Consider the following 22,575-nt stretch of genomic DNA (forward strand, 5'->3'; position numbering starts at 1 on the left):
CCCTGAAATCCTCCACAGAGACCATATGTGAGTCGGAAGCCCTGTCTGGTTGCAGGAATATCCGAACCACATTCACCAACACTGCTTTTACTAAGTTAAAGCTGCTGCTTTTAGTCTACCTGCTTTCTGGATCTGTGTCTCAATTGATTCAGAACTCAAAGGGAAAGGGATGAGAAGCAACCTCCAAACTCCGCCAGTGGTCCCTCTGTCCTTTTCAGGACCCCATTAGGAGACCTGCAGCACCAACACGACGACAACATCACCGTGCGACACAACGATGACATCACCGTGGGAGCCTTCCCGGCCTCCTCTACAGAGTTCGGCCAATCACTGGCGCACACGTGCTTACACAGGTCAGCCTGGCACACCTCCGCACAGAAATCTGGTTTCCTAATTCCTACCTGAGTCACCCGAAAGCCAGCCTGGAAAACAAGGCCCTTTCTGGCTGGACTCCTGGAGTGACTCCCGAGGTCACGTGGTAGCTGCTCTCTGCAGCCACGTGATGCCCGATCTGGTTGCTTGATCCTTTAAGTAGCTTTGCGGGAATGTCATGACCACGTCCACCCCCGGGCTGCCAGCCCAGGCCTAGCCTCCGCTGCCCTCCCCACGCTCTCTAGCATCAACTCGACTCTAACTCTCCTGCTCTAGACAAAGCCTTTTCTTCCCCACCCTGCCCCTATAGTTTTCTAAACACCTTGTTCTTTCTTGAGAACCTGCTCTCATTTCAAAATATCCTACCTTTTTTCAGTGAACGCCCACCCCTCGGGGAAGGAACACGCGGCTCACGCACGTGCACTGAGTGCCCCTGCTCTACAGTGCCCTGGGCCGGGCTCCGCAGGGAGGAGACAAGAAATGGCAACCTTGGTTCTTGCTCTCCGTGGGGAACCAAGACCCCCGACATACTCCCGCCCTATACCCCCTACACCTACAAACACACACACGCTTCCACTTCAAGAGTTCTCAGTGGCAGATGTCAGATTTTATACAATAAGAGTTCCGAGGAGCAAGAACCCAGGGTGGCTAGAGAAGGGGCTGGCCACCGGATGAATGAGGTGCAGAGAGGGAAGGCTGGAAAGAGAATGCAGAGCTGTGAACACCAGGCTAAGAAAAGGGAAAATGAGAGAGAGAGGGAAGAGGGAGGGGAGGAGGGAGGGAAAGAAAGAGAGAGAGATGGAAAGGCAACCTGTACAGTTCAAAAGAGACGTGAAAGACATTTCCACTGATCCCAATGTACAGAAGTAATCGGATCCTGATTCATGACATTTATAAGACAACTGGAAATTTGAACACTAACTGATGATATGAAGGTATTGTTTTTAATTGTATTTTTTAGGGATGACTACGGTACTGTGATTATCTTTAGAGTTCTTATTTTAGGTGAGGCGGTCTATGTGAAATGGGATGGCCAGGAGTTGATCGTTGTCAAAGCAGGGTGATGAGGACACAGAGTTTATTACATTCTTCCCTCTACTCTCACATGTGTGTGAAAATGTCCACAGCAAAAAGTTGTTTAAAATAGACTAACACACTGAGTGTGGGGAGCCAGCTAAGGGGTCTGAATGCGGAGAGACGAAATCAGAGAGGTGCTTTACGAGCGTTCATGCAGCAACTCTGAGAAGGACTGTGGGTGGAGAGGCAGATGAAAAGCCCAAGAAACAATTTGCAGATGACGAGAACCTAAACCCGGGCAGTGGCCATGGAAACAGAGGGAGACAGATTTGAAAAGAAGGAACAATGCAACCTGGTGGCAAAGTCTCGGCAAAGACGGGCACGGCGAGGGAGCAGAGGTGGTGAAGGCCAGGGAGGCAGAGAAGGGGGAGGCCAGAAGCAGGGGCTGAGCAGCGGGGAAAGAGCACATCACTGGAGTGCCTCTAAAGGACAAGCACCGTGGGCTGCAGGCCCTGGGGAAGGCTTCACGGAGGAGGCAGGAGGAGCGGAGGGCAGAGGGAAAGAAGAACCAGCGAGGAAAAGTACTTTGGAATAAGGGTGAGTCAGAGCGGACCGGTGAGGGAGGGCCTGAAACAGCAGGCAGAGAGGGTGGACCTGAAGAAGAGGCCGACAGGGAAATGGTGCAGATTCTTTTTCAATTTAAAATCTCCTTCAAAGGGGCTTTTCTAACCATCCGTCACCAGGTAACGAAGGTAAACTTCAACAATCTTTGAAAGGGACTATAGTGTTGGCTTATATTCTTGCACTGTGCAAGGGCAACACAATTTACCAGCAAACATTAAAAACAAACATTTAATGACCAGGGTTTGATTTTTAAATCCTTAAGGCCAAAGTGTTTGCCTTCGTATTGTGTGCTTTCACGTCAGCACTCTGGGAGAATTCCTCCTGATCTCCAAAACTACCTGCGCCCGTGCCCAGCGCCCGTGCCCAGCACCCGAGCCGCGGTGGTGAGGCCTGAACGAGACAGTGAGGTCAGACAACCGAGCACCGGGCAGCACAGTGAGCGTGGAACGCGGACGTAGAGGGGAGAGGACGGCGGGAGGCCCGGCTCAGTGGAGGAGACGACGAAACAACCGACAGGATTACGGTTTCAGAACAGGTCACGATTGTAACCTGTGACAGAATAAAAATCATAAAAAGCACCAAATCTGGGAGGAGGGTGGGGAAGGAAGATGAGAGAGGTAAGGAATGCTAAGCCCATCGGCTTTCAGGGCAGGTGAATCAATGGCAATGTCTATCTAAAACGGAGATGTGATGAACAGAAATCAAAAAATCAACACTCCCATCTATCGGTAGTTTTCATAATCTTTCTTAATCTTGGAGAGATCTTCTAGGAACTAATATCTTTCGTGGTGAAGAAACTATTATCTCAAGTTCAATCATTCCTTTGGTTTCGTTTATCTTCTTTTTCTAGTCAAATTCAAATAAAATTTATATTGTACACATTTTATTTTTTTTTGAAAAACAGCATGTGTAGTACAATTCCACTTCTTTCCATGGCTCACCTATCTACCAATGCCCACCCAGTCTTCAGCAGGACCAGATGTCTGGCTTGATGATTTCTGGATGGTGGGACTCTGAAGGGGTTTATTGCTTTTTTTATTTTGTACTTTCCTATATCGCTTGAATTTCTGAAAATGAATATGTGTAATTTTTATTTTTAAAAACTGTCATTATGGTGTATCCCCCCCCCAAAAAAAAAAAAAACTGTCATTAATCTTAAGAATCATAGAAAAAAAGAAAATCACCACTTATTAAGCATCTACTCTGTGACAGGGGCTGTGCTAAATTTTACCATGTACACAATCTCATTTAATCCTCACATATCCGTATGGTAAGAACTCCTGTATCTCCATTCTAAAGATAAGGAGATGAGGCTCACAGAGGTAACAGCCTCAGCCATGTGATCCAACTAGACCACATGTTGGAGTGCCCGGGTACAGCTACATCACATCACTTCTGCTAGGATGTAACAGTAGTGGCCACCACGCCACCAACCCGACACACACCCCTGCCCCCGCCCATGCTGGAAATGCAAAATCTGGTTAGAGGAGATCTCAGGGCGTTTTGCACAAGACTTGACCAGATCATACAGTGTACAAGCAAGTGGCCCCTGGCTGCTGACCTGGTACACTTTCCAGAGGGTAGCAAAAATCAAAGGACTTCCTTAAAGCATCTCTTGCTTAGTAAAGGCCCATAACTGGATCTTTCCCCAAAGACTATCTTTTAAAAAAGCCCAATCCAGATAGACTTAAGGAGTCAGTGTGAGAAAAATTAATCAGGGGACTGTCTCAGAAATCTGAAAGTCATGAGATCTGGACCTGGGGAAAGTCAGAGCTGGTAGAGCAAACAGGACTGATATGCAATTCCTTGAAAAGGAACAAGGACAACCAGAAAAGAGAAGAGGGTGCAAGGCAAGGAAAGGGAGCCGTTCTAAGGACAGTCAAATAGAAAGAGTCTCAAGGACAGAAAAGAGCAAAACCCTTCAAACTCCCCTCAAAAACACCGGCTCAAATCTGGTAAGGCACGCTCCTGAGTGAAGTTCCAGAACCGAGTCTCCACAAACGTCCGGCAGGAAGACCACTCAGCCTCATCAGACAAGCAGCTCCTCTGAGCGTCCCCGGCTACACGGTGGCACATGATCTCCCTTACGCCTCCCTGAGAGGGCACAGCGAAGCTGCTCCGAACACTGAAAGGTCATCAAGCAAACGTAATAATTCCAAGGAACAGCTTGAAAACACAGCATCACAGTAACTACCATGAAGATAAGGCAGTCTCGCTGCGCAATGCATGAGTGGCAGGGATTTCTAGCCTAGGAGAGTCAGAAGCGGCACCTCCTAAAGCTCGGGAAGGGGGTACTGGGCCTAGGGCGGGGGGGTGAAGGGGCACGTTTTCCAGTTGGTGGGAAACTTACATCCATCTTGGAAATGAGGAGCAGCTGCTGTTTGATGCGCAGGAAGACGGAATCGAAAGCCAGCTGGTGGGCCTGCTGGTTAAGCCGAGTCAGGGCCGCTCGAGACGCTGACAGCAGGTTGTGGTTGCTTGACCCTTTTTCCTAAGACAGGAAAATGCAGAAGGCAGGTTGTCAGGCCCAAAGTCCAACCAAGGTATTAGCTAAACATTTTGAAAAGCCACTGAAAGGAAAATAGTAAGAGGGTTCTCTACAACAGTGGTTTCCAAACCTGGCTGTGCCCCCAGAACCCCCGGAGAACACACTGAGTGACAGATACCCAGGTTCTATCACGGAACTACCGAGTCTGGAATCAGTGGCGTTCTGGAGCCCAGGAAATTACTGATATATTTTAAATTCACTTTCCCAGGTGATCCTGATGCTTGTTTAAGCTAATATAAGCTCATGGATTGGTAGTTTAGGAAAAATTAACCTGTGACTGTCCCTCAAGGATAGAGGAAGAAGGGAAAAATGATCAGAAGTGTCATGTAGAAACAAGAGTGATGGCCAGAGCCCTGATTTCCAGTGAGGTCAGGTCAATTACACTCAGCCGTACACCAGGGTACGCGCCACCTGTGTGAGTCCCAAGGTATTCCAAACAGCCTGAGAAAATACAGGGGTGGAAAATGTAACCTTAGTTTTGCTATTATAGGTGAACTGATTACAGCAAACAGACAGAAATCAGATCAGCAATAAAGATAAACAGAGCTGCTTTAACGTAATTACAGAAGCATGGATGAATGGCCTGAACTTGCAGAATGGCTTCAAGAAGTGTTTGTCAAGTTCAAATGCAGCCAGTTGGTGAGTTGAGGTGCACAGGGATGGGGGAGACCCTGGAGGGCAATGCTGAGGCCTCAGGCACATCCTGAGGCACAGTGTGTGGTCACCTCCAGAGCTAGTGGCCCATTAGGATCTCTGCAGGTTGAATGTGCTGCTGTGGGAACAGCCCTATCTCCTCTGCTTATCACCAAGAGGGTGAGGTTCAAGTCAGACTGCAGGTGGGGGGTGATTCTGGAAAGGATGCTGTGGCCCTCTAAGAATGCTGGGGCCATTGCCAGAGAGTGAGTGGCTCCTTCCATTTGTTGAGAGGCCCCCCGTCCCTGGACCCCAAAGCTCAAAGTCAAGGGCAGCTTTGTGGTAGACAAACTAAGAGTTTAAATCAAAGGCACAGCCAGGAGGGAACACTGATCCCCACGTCCTCGTGTTGCCACGTGGAGGAACCTGCCCTCGAGGGGTGCTCCTGGCTCCTCTCCACCCTCGCTCCTCCCCTGGCTCCTGGGGTGTGGTCCACCTTCCCAGGTCCTGCCCACCCCCAGGCAGCACACGTTCTGGTCCCCTCTCTGCCGTTCAGTACGGGGGGGCTGTCCCTGCGTGGGGGCCAGGCCCGTCCAGCTCTGCCCGTCCTGCCGACGAGCCTGGCTCTGGAAAGAGGAAGAGTGAGCGCCTGTGGCTGCAGAGTGAGCGCCACCTTCTGCAGCCTACCTATGCCAGTCACAAAGCCCCGTTTAGCCAGCTCCTGCAGCTGGGTTCCAGTTGGTTTGGCCCCAGTTTACTTGATGAGCTTCTTAAAACCCCAACATAAATGAGACGGAGACAGACCCCAGGGCCCACACACACAGGGGCAGAAAGCCTGGGTTAGGGAAAGGGTGAGTGACAAGGGAAAAGCTTTCATTTGCAAGAATGCCACCACTCTGGCCTCATACCTTGAGGGTATAAAGTATTTCCATTAAACTGCCATATTCAGCCGGGCTATCTTTCTGGAGGTAATTATACTCTTGCCAAGGGTTCCTGGCAGGGCTCTTCTTGTCTGTCAAGATGCTGTCCTGAAAACCGGTCAGGCTCCGAGGGCTGTAGGAGTCAGAGAGATACTTCCCAGCTGTCGACAAAATCCTGTAATGAAAGTGATGACTATTACGCCCTGAGCTATTTGTATGGAATTTCCTTCCTGGAGCATTCAGACTGCTCCTCACTAAATCCGAAGATGTCCTTAGGAGGCACATTGATTTGGGGTCCATTTTATAAGGAAATGGAGATGTCCTTCATCCTTTAGGAGGGAGCTGGACCTCAGGTGCACAATAAACACCAGGGGTTATTTTATTTTTATTTTTTTAATAAATAAATTTATTTATTTATTGGCTGTGTTGGGTCTTCGTTGTTGCGCATGGGCTTTCTCTAGTTGTGGCGAGTGGGGGCTACTCTGCTGTGTGCGGGATTTTCATTGTGGTGGCTTCTCTTGCTGTGGAGCACGGGCTCTAGGCATGCGGGCTTCAGTAGCTGCGGCACGAGGGCTCAGCAGTTGTGGCTCGTGGGCTCTCAAGCACAGGCTCAGTAGTTGTGGCTCACGGGCTTAGTTGCTCCGCGGCATGCGGGATCTTCCTGAACCAGGGATCAAACCCACCTCCCCTGCATTGGCAGGCGAATTCTTAACTACTGTGCCACCAGGGAAGTCCCCCAGGTGTTTTGTATTTCCTATTTAACACTCGCTCTAACAGAATATGCCACCTTCCTAATGTAACGCACAGCCTATGTGGCAGCTGTCAATTCACTACAATCTGGAATACTGTGCACTTTCTATATATGAGCTATATGAGCATCACTTTCTGGGATAGTCAAAGCCTGGGGAGCCACCAGCACCGCAGTCACAAAGGCACTAGACATGGCAGTCTGGTCCCTGGAGAACAGTGACGGCAGCCCGTTGCACGCCTCTGCCCACAGGACTCACACTCACACACCCTGGGCTCACGTGGGGCTTGTGTTCATCAGCACCGTAAAGTTTACTTCTGCGATTTAGAGAGCTCTACTGGGAGAAGCTGGTGCTCTCCTGAGAAAGAACAATGCCTGGAGGAGGTTCTAGGGGAGGATCAACCTCTAGCGCTGCTCGAGGAGTAGAATCCCTGTCTCCAACGAGAATGACCTCCCTTGATGGATGCTGAAAATCCTCACTCTGTTCCTCCTTAGCCCAATTCACCATTCAGCCTGTTCATTTAAATGTGTACAGAACTCTATGAACCTGTGTAGCCAGGAGACTAGACACTGTAATAACTCCAACTGCACCTAATTCCCCAACCCCTGCTTTACCATAATTTCTTATGAAAAAGATCACTACAGTCATGGCAGCTGGTAGGCACTCTTTGAAAACAAATCCCATGAGTTTGTCAAGAAACGCCTGTACTTGCAAACAAACCCTGGGCACAGGATCTTTCTCCGGAACCGCTACTGACACAAGTAGCCACCTGCCTCCAGCACCAAGGTCAAGTTACGACTCTCCCTGGTGCTTATGCCTACAGGTAGTTTTGGTTGGGTCTTTCCTCTGTGAAGCCGTGGCCGGTGCCTGCCTCAGCCTTCCTTCCAAGTCGTCACTATTTTCTGTCTAGATCACAGTCCTCTTCCTGTCCAAGCTCCACTTAATCTGTCCTCCTAAGGGTTACTGGAATGATCTTTCTAAAAGGCAAATCTGATTTTGTCTTTTTCCTAAAGACCCCTCAGGGCCCCCCCCCCCCAAATAAAACTAAAAATGCACGGCACGACATGCAGGGCCCTCCATCACTGGAGCCCCCATATCCTCACAAACATTCCCGCTACCATGCCAACCGCCCTCAGCCCAGCCCACACACCATGCTTCACGCCCTTGCTCCCACACTCCCTTGATCTGAAATGCTCTCCCCTCCTCGGTACACCCGGGAAAATCCTAGTCCTTCTTCAAGGACCCCTCCCAGGGGCATCTCCTCTGCCTAATCTTCCCCCGCAGGGACTGTATTCTGACCTCACCAGCCTTCAGCTCTCTTACACATTTATCACGTTGTCCCATTCATCTCCCACTAGATGGGGAGGCTAAAACACAGAGTGCTCTTCATCTCCGAATTCCGAGCACTTAGCACGCTGCCGGGCACATAGCAGGTGCTCCATAATTATTTTTTGAATAACAGGTGACCCTGAGTTTGGTGAGCAGGAAGTTGAGAGCTGAGCTTCCGTCTCTGCTCTCCAGGAAGTCAGCTCTTCTTCTCGGGGTTACTGCAATACGTGTCTCAGTCTCAGGCAGCCAGGGGCAAGTGGCATCAGTCTGCCATTCAAGCTCAAGAAAAACCGTTATGTCGGGAATGTTCTGAGTATTAAAGACTACAGTTTGGGACTTCCCTGGCGGTCCAGTGGTTAAGACTTCGCCTTCCAATGCAGGGGGTGTGGGTTTGATCCCTGGCCAGGGAGCTAAGATCCCACGTGCCTGGTGGCCAAAAAATCCAAAACATAAAACAGAAGCAATATTGTAACAAATTCAACAAAGACTTTAAAAATGGTCCACATTAAAAAATCTTTAAAAAAAATTACAGTTTAAAATGTCAGAATCGTGTGCTCTATAATAAAAACCATATCTAATATTTTTAAACGTTGGAATAAATATAGCTCCAACCCTAAGGAACTGATGGCATTTTCCCCCAGCCTCCTCTTCATCCAGTCACCATTGGATGATGTCAGCATTAGAATCTGATTTTCTGTTATATGTATTTCCTAGTATTGTGAACTAAACCACACTGAAATGAACACTTGATTTCCTCCTTCATTGAGAAACACTGTCTCATCATTGCAATGGGCTCTAAGCTAGGTCTTGGCGATATCAGAGATTAAACAGAGCCTGCCCTCAAGAAGCTCAGACATTAACAGGAGAGTCCATGGTACACCAGTGCTGTGCGACCTGCTGGGCCAGGAGAAGGCAGTGAATACACGCAGCAGAGGGAGAGACTAACATTCCAATTCCACCTCCTTCCTCAACGCAGCTCCTTTCCTGAAAAAGCTGCTGCCCACTCCTCAGCCATGGAAACGTGTACATTTATTTTGGATTCCCCAAGCCTCACTGTCCCACTGTCCTAGCGAAAATGCCACTGCTCCAGAAATAAGTGGTGGGACACCGTAAAAGTACAGAGGAGCCATGGCACCCTCCCTGCATGTCACCCAAGTTCAAGAGAAATCCCTCGGGTGACACCCAACTCGACCTTGCTTTACTCAGCCCATAAATCGCAAAACAATCCCTGTCTGCAAACAGGTGATCTTAAAAGCCCGGTAGCCAATGTCACGCTTGTCGCTGAAGTGATCTGGAGTGTTTCGAGCTACTGCCTCTGCCACCCGAGGGGAGCAGTCCTGAGTCGCAGTCTGGGTCTGCAGGTGAAATTGACAGGGAGATAAGACAAGCTTTATCAGTGGCAGCCACACGCATGGGCTCCCTGATGGGAACACAGATGATGACTGTTACTCTTTCCCTTCCAGGCTCAGTGCTTCCAGAATGACGTCACCTCTGAAAAAGGCTCCCTTGGATACACCCAATCTGTTCTCATCTTACACCCACGCTCAGGCCAGGCTCTCAGCCTCTCTGGGCTGCAAAATGCAGTGAGAGGGGCTCACCCTTCATCTATCATGCCTCCATTCACCTTCTTCACCAGATCCTTCCTGCCCCTTTAGAATGTAATGTTCATCTTCACGAAAAGATTAAGGCAAGTCTATGTGTTCTGATATGGGAAGACGTCTGACATATATGTAGAGAAACCCAAGACTGAGGACGGACACTCATCTGTGAGGAAGGACAGGGTGGAGGTGACACTCACACCCTCGGGATGACTCAGCCGATGTCCAGGTTCAAATCACTGCCTCTTAGTTGCATCACCTCAGGCACAGCTATTTTCACAAATAATTTCTTTTACTTAAAAAGTTAGTACCTGTGCCCTTTGGATATATGCAGTTTATTGTATGTCAATTGTATGTCAATAAAAATTCTTAAAGAAAAAAAAAGTTACTACCTGTGCCAAATTCTATGCCTCAATGTCTCCTCATGTGTAAAAATGGGAGTAAGAATAGTAGCTACCTCTTTGGATGCCCTGGGAGGATTAACGAGTTAATTCACATGAAGTCCTCAATGTCAGAGTTCAATAAACGTGATGGGGGCAGAGGGCTGTTAATGTTTCTTCTGAGGAATTTTTGGGTGAGTAGATTTTCAGTTTTTAATACTTTGTACACTTGTGAACTTTTAGTTTTTGCAATGAGCTGGGCCCAGGCTGTAATTACTACTGTAATTAAGAAAATGATAAGCTACATGCCTTTCTTTTACCTATGAAAATGTCAAATTTTCACCTTTTCTTAGGGGCGCTTCTGTGTGTGTGTGTGTGTGTATACACACACGTGCATATGAATGTGAGCATAAGTGTGTGTGGAAGGGGATGCTTACTTCATCATTTGCACTATCTACAGACAGTCCACTGTATGCCTATGGTGCTCTGGTTTTATTCATCCAAGAAGTCACATAACCTCCACGCTGGGCTGTTTGGGAGTCACGAACAGCAACAGCTGCCCATTCCGACCGCCACCCCGACCCCCGCAAGCTTCCCCATAATGAGAACCACTGTGAGAAATCTTGGGACTTGAAAGCAATCCGTAGGTTCAGAAATAAAAGGAGACAAAGAGGGGCGAGAAGAAGAAATAACCAACTCAGAGCCCTGACCCCGCGGCCAATCTGACCTCCTTCCCCAGCAGCTCAGCCCTACCATCCACCCAGTCCCGAGGCCTCAGCTTGCTCTTCACGTTGCACCACGGCCAGAACCTCCCTCCTGCAGAGTGACTTCAGGAGAACCAAGAGTTATCCCAGAAGGAGGTGGAGGGACTGCAGTTAGGCCCTCACACCACTGTAGGAAACAGACGTCTTCCCCTGAACGCCGCAGAACAGAGAAACCAGCAGCCCAAGGGAATGAGAGATTCCGCGGAAAGGAAGAAAGAAGAGCATTTGGGAAGCTGAAGCCCTTTGAGGGGAAAACAGGTCTGAATGGGGTCACTTCGGGGCAATGTAAAAGCTCCGGCAGGTATGAGAATGGAGAAAGGGGCAGAAGGGACCCGCGATGGCAGCACAGACGCCTGCTGCAGAACCCAGGAGGCAGGCTGGCTGGGTTCATCCCCATTCTGTGGGCTGGCCCAGGGGACTCCACCACCGCCTATGACGCCACTTCTATGGCAGAATTTATTTCCATTTCCAATAACTGACTTACAAACATGCAGTGGGAACCCAGCCCACTCATAACTTGAAGACAACAAGTGCTGTTTCTTTGTGCAGGCTGAAACGTCCATATCTCATGAAAATTATGTGCCCGTTGCCAAGCAGGTCAGAGCCTTACTCCTTTTAAGTGCTCAATAAATGTTGAATGGTGACAATACTGACACCCCGTATCCTAGGCGCAGAGAGTCCTCGAGCTCTGCTGTGAACCCTCTCAAGATCTTCCCCGACCCAGAGCCCCGGGACCCGCCCACAGCCCGCTCCTACCTGTTTGCTAGCTGCTGCTCAAAGTCCCCACACTGCCGCAGGAGCTCTCCGCAGGTGGCTATTATCCTAAGCAAAACAAAAAGCACTTCAAGTTCAAGCATCTGGAATGCTGATATTTACAGGACAAACATTGTCTCATTCATAAAAATTCTAACTATGTACCCCTTTCAGTGGCGTCCTGGGTTGTGGGAAAGCAGTTAACCATTTGAGGGCCTACCTGAAACGTTGCACCCGTTAGCAATTCATGTAGGAGGGAAACGCTGGTCCCTCTGAATGTCCGCCCTTCCTGGGTCTCTCTGCTGTGAATCACAGTGCTACCCACCACCATCTCGAGTAACTTCACATCTCCAGAACTACTGAGCTTGCTTTTGGGCTTTGTCCTTAAGAAAAGAGGTTGGAGGGAATTCCCTGGCGGTCCAGTGGTTAAGACTCTGCACTCCTACCGCAAGGGGCACGGGTTCAATCCCCGGTCTGGGAACTAAGATCCCACAAGCCACGTGGCACAGCCAAAACAAACAAAACAAACAAAAAACAAACAAAGTGGGTTGGAAGTTCTTCGTATCTAAAATTTAAAAACCCAAATTCATTATTTAATGTTTAAGAGCTGCCTGCTATTTGCCAGGTTAGAGAAAAACTGTTTTGATGCTAGAATTGTTTCTCTCTGATCACATGAAAGGCAGATGAAGATTAATCCATTTGTTTCTCAGAGATAAGCCTGAATGATCATCATTTCTGTACTTAATAATCCTTTAATTTTCAAGTAATTCTATGCTAGGCCTCAAACTCCAGCCACGGAGTCCTTCAACACCAAACTATAATGTGAGGACAAATCTAAGGATTAAAAACATCTCAGGTCTGGTTAACTTTTAACTTTCCCTAAAAGGCCTATCATCACCAGGATATCTAGGCATTCCATCATAAGAGAGGTTTATGAGAAAGTGAAGTATTCCACTCACATCAGGTACAACAAAACAGCCTTGTGCATAATATTTCCTGGTGTACCAAGCCGCCACAGCTGATAAGGGATGTTAGCATCTAGAGCATTAAATTTCATCAAAAAATAAACGTTCAATTCGGAGCCCATGAGGAATACTCCAAATGGTCCTGGGAGGCCCTGGGTTTACCCTGATTAAAGACAGCTTTTGGAGGGTCTGGATCTAGGCACCCTGCATATACCACCTAGGCCGGCAGTCAGGCAAGAAATGTAAGTGGGGGAGAGCAGCTTGCCTTTTCAGAATGTCTGTCTGCACAGAATGGCTGCAAGGAAGAGAAACCGCTGAACTGCTTTTTATCTCAAGGGCGGCAGCACAGCTGTGAGACCACAGAGCAGTGCGAGCACAAGCGAGGGCACACACCTAGGCAGCCGGAGGCTTCGGGTCATGGCCTTGGGACCACGCAGGCGCAGTGCTCCCAGAGCTTCCGATTTTTTTTTTTTTTTGGCCACTCCATCTGGCATGCAGGATCTTAGGGATCGAACCCGTGCCCCCTGCAGTGGAAGCACGGAGTCCTAACCACTAGACTGCCAGGGAGTTCCCTCAGGCTGGACATATCAAGGGCCAAACTGCTCAGGCCACTGCCAATCATACTCCCACCAGACCTCAGGGCTTAGGGAGACAGGGTGTCTACCTAGTGGCCCACAGGTCACACAGGTTATCCCGGAAACTGTCTGCTGACAATGACTTGGAAGCGTTACCTCAAGGCCTTTCACGGAACTCTTACATGGCTCTCTGCAGGCCAAAGAGCATTGCCTTACCATTCAGTGCTATGGCACGTAGATCCAGAAACAGGATCCAATCAGCTGTGCATTTTCTAAAATAAAAACTCTAGCTTATTTTAGGTCTGTAAAAATGATAGGCAAAGGGGGAAAAAAAAAATCTCAAACCAAGCATAAAAAACTTAAGTCACCAAAGGAGATGAGTTCATAAAGAACTTTTAAAAATATTTTAAGAGCAAGAGGGGCCTTTTTGGTGTTGGTTTGGTTTGGTTTTTTTGCGTATTGGCTTGTTTTCAGTTTAGAGTATTTGCTTTAAAAAAAAAAAAAAACAGTGAAAGAGAGAAAAAAAAAAAAACCCTTACAACACATTTATCATTTTTATATACTACATTATGCATGTTTACCCCTACTTTACCTAACGGAATTCTGAAAAGCCGTCCAATCTTCTTGAAAAAGGGAGCTGAGAGGAATATCATCCAGCCTGTACTTCTTCCGTATTGAGTGGAGGGTACTGGTGAAATCAGACACATACCTACGGGGAAAGAAAGACAGGACAGTGGTGTCATCATAAACTCCTCAGACCTAGAGACACCTGGGATTACACAGCTTTGGACAAACTGCTAATGACTTTGAGAGCACCTTCAGAGGCTATCCTACCACGGGTTGTCACTACTTATAAAGCTCTGACCATGAAAAGGTCTCCTCTATGTGGCAGGACTGTCTTTCTCACCTGGCACAGCAGCTCTAAGAGATGCTCAAGATGAGGGGGAAGGGAACAGCCACCAAGACCAAGACTCTGTGACCAACCAGGTGAGAGATGATGCTGGTAAATTATTCCCTCATCCTCATAGAGGCGCTGCTTTGGAAGCTGATTCAGAAAACTGTTTTAGGGGCTTCCCTGGTGGCGCAGTGGTTGAGAATCCGCTTGCCAATGCAGGGGACAAGGATTTGATCCCTGGTCCGGGAAGATCCTACATACTGCAGAGCAACTAAGTCTGTGCGCCACAATTTCTGAGCCCACGTGCTGCAACTACTGAAGCCCAAGCACCTAGAGCCCGTGCTCTGCAACAAGAGAAGCCACCGTAATGAGAAGCCTGTGCACTGCAATGAAGGGTAGCCCTTACTCGCCGCAACCAGAGAAAGCCAGCGTGCAGCAACAAAGACCCAACGCAGCCAAAAAACAAAACAAAACAAAAACAAAAAAGAAACCAAAAAACACAAGACAAAAAAACCAAGACTGTTTTAAAACATCATGTGGAGAGAAAGGTCATTCAGAGAAGTAGGTGGAGGGAACTTCACTGAGGACGAAGGCCGCTGCTGCTCCCTTCACACAGGCCTGAAAAGCTACAAAACCAAAATGCCATTGACAGCACCTTGCCTCTGCACTGAGAGAGGTGACAGCTTTCCTTGGGGTAGGGGTAGGGGCCTCAAGACAAACTAACAGGGGGCAGTTGAAGAACATAACTGTGCATTAGCTGAAGGACATTAAACAAGAAGAACACCCGGTCCAATGCTCGAGCTCCGAAGACGCTTCTGACAGAGTCCCCGGACAGTAAGCAGTGGCCGAGCATTGGGGGTGGGGGTGGGGGGCTGACTGTTTAGCCATAGTGGGACTCGCACATGATGTGTGTATCACATCACGTTTTTATGGCATTCGTACCAAAACCTTTCGATTCTCACAATACATGTTTCCAAGTGTCTCTACCATGTAAGAGCTGCTGCATTAGGTGCTTTAATTATATGCTTTCACTCAATACTCACAACCACCATGGAAAGGAGATATTATCACCATCAGTTTACTCAAATAAAAGATACCAAGACTCAGAAAGGCGCACTAACCCACCCAAGGTCCCAGCTAGTGAGTGCCTGAGCCAGGATCTGAGCCCAGGTGGCTCCAGGTCCAGGGCCCAGGCTCCCGTCACAGCTGTAACGCCCCTCACCCTGCAACACACCGTCAGCGGCTGTATTCTACGGCTTCAGCCCAGTCCAAGTTAGGCCAATCTCCTCCTGCCCCACCTGCGTCCTCCAACCTCCCTACCCCTGCCTTCCTGAATGCCATCCCCAAAACCTCCCCACTCCTGAACAAGGTCCCACTTGAACCCTGGGCAAGTTAGTGTCACCCTCGTTTCCCTGACTAATTTTATAAACATCAGCTGTCTTGGCAGCTTCTAAACCTTCCCTTCTAGAGCAGTGACTTGGTTTCATCATATATCCTTTTGTACAGTTTGAATTTTTAATATGAATTTGTATTACTTTTTAAAATGAAGTAATTGAAGTAACCAACAGAAGAACTAAAAGTGAAAATATCACCAACAAGAACTGGGAGGGGAGGGGATAAGAAAGAGGACCAGCCTCAAGGAGGATCAGTTCCTCACTTTTCAGAGTTGAGTCAAGACATAATAGTAAGAGGTGATAAACAAAAAAAAATCTTTAAAGTCTGGAGAAAAGACTGAAAAGACTAAAAGCAAAATGTTTAAAACTTGTGACTCCCGAGGAGAAGGACTAAGGATGGGCAGGAAAGGAGGAAGACTCTCACCTTTTTACACCTTTTCGTATTTAAATATATATATATTTCTAAAAGCATTACTTTTTTTATTTTATAATAAAAGTTTTAGATCTCAAAACAAAGTTATTTTATCCACAAACTCCCGGTTGATGGCAGAGAGGTAAATTTTATTTGATTAAAATTGCTGTTGATGTTTCTCTTTCTGGGGGACACGTCTGGGCTCACCTGGCTCCCCCTCGTCTCAGGCAGGGCACGTGACCTCACAGCCCTCAGTGCCTTCCCGTGAGCTGCCCTGGGAAGTGCAGACTGCCCGTGGCAGTGACCAACAGCACTGGGTCCAAGGGCCCTCAGAGCTCACAGGGGCATGCTGAGTATTTCTGGAATGATAAGAGCTCCCTAAACCTGCAGCAGCAAAAGAGCATTCAGTTCAATACGAGGAATTTCTTGAGACTTGGGGTAACTTCATTCTAGAACAAGATGTCTTGGAGAGCCTAAGAATGTATTTGTCTATTAAGCTACAGACTGAAGCATCTAACCTCCCGAGGGCCCTGACACCTCAATTACACAGGTCAGAGAATCCAGCCTTAAATTGATTTCTTTTTCTTTTTTCTATGTAAAACTTCATTTTGGCTCCCCCTTCTTTCTTTCTTTTAACAGCTTTATTGTGATTTAATTCACATATCACACAATTCAAAGGTTTTTAGGGGGGCTTCCCTGGTGGCACAGGGGTTAAGAATCCGCCTGCCAATGCAGGGGACACAGGTTCGATCCCCGGTCCAGGAAGACTCCACATGCCATGGAGTAACTAAGCGCGTGTGCCACAACTACTGAAGCCCCCGTGCCTAGAGCCTGTTTCACAATAAGAGAAGCTACTGCAATGAGAAGCCTGCGCACCGCAATGAAGAGTAGCCCCCACTCTCTGCAACTACAGGTAGCCCGCACATAACAAGGAAGACCCAACACAGCCAATAAATATTAATTAATTATTTTTAAAAAGGTTTTTAGGGTAGTCACAAAAACCAGTTGTGCAGCCATCACCACAATCAACTTAACAACCATTTTCATCATCCCGAAAAGAAACCCCATAACTTTTAGTGGTCATCTGCCATCTCCTCCAGATGCTCCCCTCTCGCCAGCCCTAGGCAGCCACTCATCTATTTTCTCTCTCTATAGATGTGCCTGTTCTGGACATTTCCTATAGATGGACTCATACAACAAGTGGTCTTTTGTTACTGGCTTCTTTCACTTAGCATGATTTTATATATTTTTTTATTTTATATTTTTAATTACATTTTAAATGTACATTAATTTATATTTTTAATTTTTAAAAAATCAGAAAATAACAAATAAAGCTAAATCCCCTATGACCACCACCTTCGTCTCTCCTCATCTCCCCAAAGATAACCAGTCTTTTGCGTGTGTTGCCTAACCTTCCATGTGAGGGCTCAGCAAACTTCTTCTGTTAAGGTCCAGGTATTTTAGGCTTTGAGAGTCACAAGGTCTCTGTCCTAACTACTCAGCTCTAACTTCATAGTGAGAATTTTCAGGCCATAGGTAAGTGAATGGGCATGGTGATAAGTTTTACAAAAACTTTCACCAAAACAGACTTGGCTCATGAGCTAGAGTTTGCTGACCTCTCTGCTACAGGAATACATGATGCGTTTTAAAGTAACAAAAAAGATCCAGAACAGGAATTGGCACTCCTGTTTTTTTGTAAATGAAGTTTTAATGGAACAAAGCCACATCCACTCACGTATGTGTTGTCTCTGGCTGCTCTTGTGTTACTAGGGCAGTGCACTACGAAAGTCTCCACTGACTCCAAGGCCCTTGGCAGAAATCTGCTGAACCCTGCTACAGAAAATAGACTCTATGTTTTGTATATTCCTTTCACACACTGTATGAGACTGTATACAGTAATCTGCAACCTTTCATTCACTCAACAGTATGTGTTGAGATCTATCCAGGTTGTTACGTGTGAATCTAATTAACGCCTTAACTGCCACATAGGGAACTCCCCTCGTACGAATTTACCATATCTTATTTGGCCATTTCCAAACTGATGGACATTCAGCTTGCTTCCAATGCTCCACCATTACAAATGTGCCACAATGTTCTTAACATCCTTAAGAACACCCCCTTGGGCTCAGGTGTAAGTGCCTCTCCAGGGTTCATGGCAGGAATAGCAGGGATAACAGGACACACACATTTTCATTTGGAAGAGACATCGTTCTGCAATGAGGCGGGCCCCAGCCCCACACCCCAGCCTTACTTGGCAAAGAGGGATTTCAGGGCCGTCAGCAGGCTACAGGCTCCCAGGCCGTGGGTGAACTTGATGCATCTGTCGACGGCTGCAGAAGCCAGGCCAAACAGCTTGTTCACAGAGTGGCTCAGCTCCTGCACACAGTCAATGATCTCCCCGTGTTCCTGGTTGGCAAAGAGAGACAAAAAAAATCTGCCTCAGACAGAAGAACAAGTGAATAGACAACATTAAGTTGGGGAGAGCTCCAAACCTCCCTCATTCATGGTAAAAACACTTAACAGGTACATCAGAAATGCAGTCCCAAACTGTGACAGCTCTTTAAGAGCCTGACCTAGGGAAGAACAGTCTAAGTGGCCAGTGAAATCACAGAAACAAACTCCTGGCCAAAAAAGCATGATCAAATCCTTACATTTATCCTTATATTTTTCATCTCTTTCTTCTTTTTCTGTGATTAAGACGGTATCTCTCTCTCTCTCTGGCTCTCTAGCTAGGGTTTGAATTCTCCACGTCACACAGTCCAAAAGAATGTAGTGAAAGGAAAATGCTTCCTTCCAGGGCAAGAACATAACTGAGCGGAACGGACTTTCTAGGCACATCCTTAGAAAATGGGAAAATGGCAGGAGGCAGCAGATTTTAACTACTGTAAGATCTATTCTTAGATGTCAACTCACGTCACGCTAGACAACCTTAATATCTGCAATGGAAATTCCCCTCTGGTGCCCACCTGGTGAACCTGGCCCTAGAGCACCTTCCAGGAAGGTTCAGCCCGTGTCCATTTGCATTTGCCTTAAACAAAAGACTGCATAATAATGACTGAGTCAGGGAGATAATCAACTTACAGATAATCAACTTACTCTCGAGAAGATTTAAGCCTCTGAGTTTTGCTAGGCCTTTAATGGGGATTTTAAATAAAAAAAAACTGGTAGCACATCTGTGGTTTCATTTTACACTGGGATTACAAGAGCCCAGGAAGCACTTACTGCTCATTGTTTGCACACCTGTTTCCACTCTTTGCATTCCTGATGCCACCTCTCACCTTCTCCGATGCATCCCACCCACCCCCAACCACAGCAGCCTGGCAAACGGAAAGATTCCTAAATGGCCAAGGCCAGCACTACGGCATTACCAAAGGCACCGCGCTGATCTGGATAAGGAGGTTCCTCTCTTCCATGTCGCCATACTTGAGCTGGTAGGGTTTGTACGGACCATACACGGCATCCACCAGCTCCGTGACTTTCACTAGGTTTTGCTCATCTTCAAGGAATCGGAAATTAAAAGCAATAATGAACAAGGAATCGGAAATTAACGGCTGGAAAACAACAGGTGAAAGGAATGCTCCTGGCACTTCTGCAATTTCATGTCAGGGGCAACTACTTTCTGTTCATCTGCTTTTACCAGTCACAGAAGGTGCAACGATCATGTCAGCAAATATTTTGATAGATTTCAGCTTTGTGTATTATTTGCCTAAAGCACTATTTAAGATACCGATCCTCTTAATCCCACAACACGTCATAGTCAAGAACCTCCTCAAGTGATAACCCTCTTCGGGGTCAAGTTCAAGAACTGCTACAGAGGAAAGGCTCTGCGGAAAGACCGTTTTCCACCTGGAGCCTTCCCAGGATTTTACAGAATCAGGATACCCCATACACTAGGCATTCCAAAAATCCCTATATTCAATGACGTAAAAATATTAATGTGCGTATTCTATGGCACAGCAATTCAACTCCTAAGAATTATCTCTTCAGTTGGAATCCAAAATCTTTTCCATAGACTACAAGGTTCTGCATCACTTGACCTTGGGAGGTGAAAGAGGGTGGTAGTTAAGGGTGAAGGCTCTTCTACTGAAGCTCTACGGCTTCCTCGTTAGGTGACTGTGTACAAATGACTTAGCTTTTCAATGTCTGTTTCCTCAACTATAAAATGAGGTTGATAATGGCATCAATTTTATAAGGCGTAACTGGAGATTATGTAAAAGAGTATGTGTCTAGCATGTGTAAGCACTTAATAAATGCCAGCTACCCTTATTAGGACTCCTACAGCCTCAGCCTCCTTCACTATTCCCCTAGCCTCCAGCCTTCTTTCAGTTCCTCAGAAGCTCCCCTCTGGCCACCTGCCGCTGCTTCTGTCTGAACAACCTTGTTCTTCCCTAACCCTCTTCATCTGGTTCACGGCTAGTCTTCCTTCAGTACTCACTCAGCTCAAGCCTGCTAGTCTCAATCATCTTTATTTGCTCAGAACCATTTTGCTGTTCATCAAAGTACTCACCTCACTTTGTAAGTATACACTCATTAGTGTGATTATTTGGTTGTTTCCCACTGGAATGTACATTGTATGAGAGCAGGGACTGTCTGGTTTTGCTTAGCACAGCATCCTCAGCATCCAGCACTCTAGAACTAGTCCATTTGTAGCTGAATGAATAAATACATTTTGACCTATTCATAACAGGGTCATGAAAAATAATTGTAGGACTTTCCTGGTGGTGCAGTGGTTAAGAATCTGCCTGCCAATGCAGGGGACACAGGTTCGATCCCTGGTCTGGGAAGATTCCACATGCTACAGAGCAACTAAGCCCGTGCGCCACAACTACTGAGCCTGCGCTCTAGAGCCTGCGAGCCACAACTACCGATGAGCACATGCTCCACAACTACTGAAGCCTGTGGGCCTACAGCTCGTGCTTTGCAACAAGAGAAGCCACTGCAGTGAGAAGCCCGAGCACCACAATGAAGAGTAGCCCCTGCTCCCTGCAACTACAGAAAGCCCCTACGCAGCAAAGAAGACCCACACAGCCAATAAAAATAAATAAATTAAGTAATAAAAAAAAAGATACAGCCTAGTGCTAGTGAGGGGGAATGAACAGCCTCATTTACTACTGATGGACATGAAAACAGGTAGAAACTTTCTAAAAAGCAGAATGTGACAAACATCTTTAAGTTTTTCATTTATTAGCAATTGTAATTTTCAAATTTATCCCAAGGAATAATCAAAGTTGGGATCCAAAATTAATGTGTAAGATTGTTCATCAAAGTTTTATTTATAATCATGGATTAAAAAATTAAAGTAAGGGCTTCCTAGGTGGCGCAGTAGTTAAGAATCCGCCAGCCAATGTAGGGGACACAGGTTCGATCCCTGCTTCAGGAAGACCCCACATGCTGCAGAGCAACAAAGCCCGTGTGCCACAACTACTGAGCCTATGCTTTAGGGCCCGTAAGCCACAACTATTGAGCCCACATGCCGCAACTACTGAAGCCCATGTGCCAAGAGCCTGTGCTCCACAACAAGAGAAGCCACGGCAATGAGGAGCCCACACACCGCTAAGAATAGCCCCCACTCACCGCAACTAGAGAAAGCCCATGTGCAGCAACGAAAACCCAACACAGCCAATAAATAAATTAATTAATTAAAAAAAATTAAAGTAAGCCATAGTTATCAAATGGTCATTAAAAACCAAGTCTTAGGAATATATTTAATGATATTAAAAAATGCTCATTATATTAATTTGGGCAAAAAAGACTATAAGATCATATAAACTAATATTTTTAAATGTGTATGTGCATATACAATTATACGTGTAAATATTTATATGTGCATATATTTTATATATACTTGTGAAAATGTATACTTATATTTGAATTACTGGGAGGAAATAAAATGTTCCCATGGCTCTCTCTGAGTCATGAGATTATGGCTCATTTTTATTCTTTTTTATTTTTATTTTTGGGTGTGTTTCCAAAGTACTTTTAAATTAAAAAATGCATATATTTTTTTGAAAACCTCGATAGGAATCATTAAAAATCTAACAGCTGGGGGCTTCCTAGGTGGCACAGTGGTTAAGAATCCGCCTGCCAATGCAGGGGACACGGGTTCGATCCCTGCTCCAGGAAGATCCCACATGCTGCAGAGCAACTAAGCCCGTGCGCCACAACTGTTGAGCCTGCACTTTACAGCCCGTGAGCCACAACTATTGAGCCCATGTGCTGCAACTACTGAAGCCTGTGCGCCTAGAGCCCGTGCTCCGCAACAAGAGAAGCCACGGCAATGAGGAGCCCGCGCACCACGACAAAGAGTAGCCCACGCTCGCCGCAACTGAAGAAAGCCCGCGCACAGCAAAAAACACCCAACATAGGCAATAAAATAAATAAACAAATTTATTAAAAAAAAAAATCTAATGGCTGACCTCCATGGCTGACTAACAAAGCACGTTCTGCATCTGATTCTTCAGAGGGTGGCTCTCTCTTCTTCAATACTGCCCATCACCAGTGGGAGGAAAGCAACCTGCTCCTCGCCCTGCCTTCATTCCTCTCTGCTCCCGCAGGACGCTCAGCCTACTCTTCAGCCACGAGGACAACAGCACCCAGGTCCCTTGGAAGCCACCCACAACCACTGTGCCTCTCCCACAACCAAGGCC

At 46.9% G+C, this 22,575-nt stretch overlaps 1 protein-coding gene across 2 annotated transcripts in view; it reads right to left on the minus strand.

Annotated features, from left to right (window-relative positions):
• The window catches only part of COG7 (component of oligomeric golgi complex 7), an 82,868-nt gene that overhangs the window by 23,310 nt on the left and 36,983 nt on the right, over positions 1–22,575 (minus strand). For both annotated transcript variants that reach the window (XM_057748325.1, XM_057748326.1), the window contains 6 exons: positions 19,297–19,424; positions 18,180–18,334; positions 13,820–13,936; positions 11,691–11,756; positions 6,103–6,289; positions 4,364–4,504 (listed from right to left, as the gene is read on the minus strand). In XM_057748325.1, the coding sequence (XP_057604308.1) occupies positions 4,364–4,504; positions 6,103–6,289; positions 11,691–11,756; positions 13,820–13,936; positions 18,180–18,334; positions 19,297–19,424 (794 nt within the window). The remainder of the gene's footprint in view (positions 1–4,363; positions 4,505–6,102; positions 6,290–11,690; positions 11,757–13,819; positions 13,937–18,179; positions 18,335–19,296; positions 19,425–22,575) is intronic.

Source organism: Hippopotamus amphibius, chromosome 9 (assembly GCF_030028045.1).
Source record: "Hippopotamus amphibius kiboko isolate mHipAmp2 chromosome 9, mHipAmp2.hap2, whole genome shotgun sequence".
Classification (NCBI taxonomy): domain Eukaryota; kingdom Metazoa; phylum Chordata; class Mammalia; order Artiodactyla; family Hippopotamidae; genus Hippopotamus; species Hippopotamus amphibius.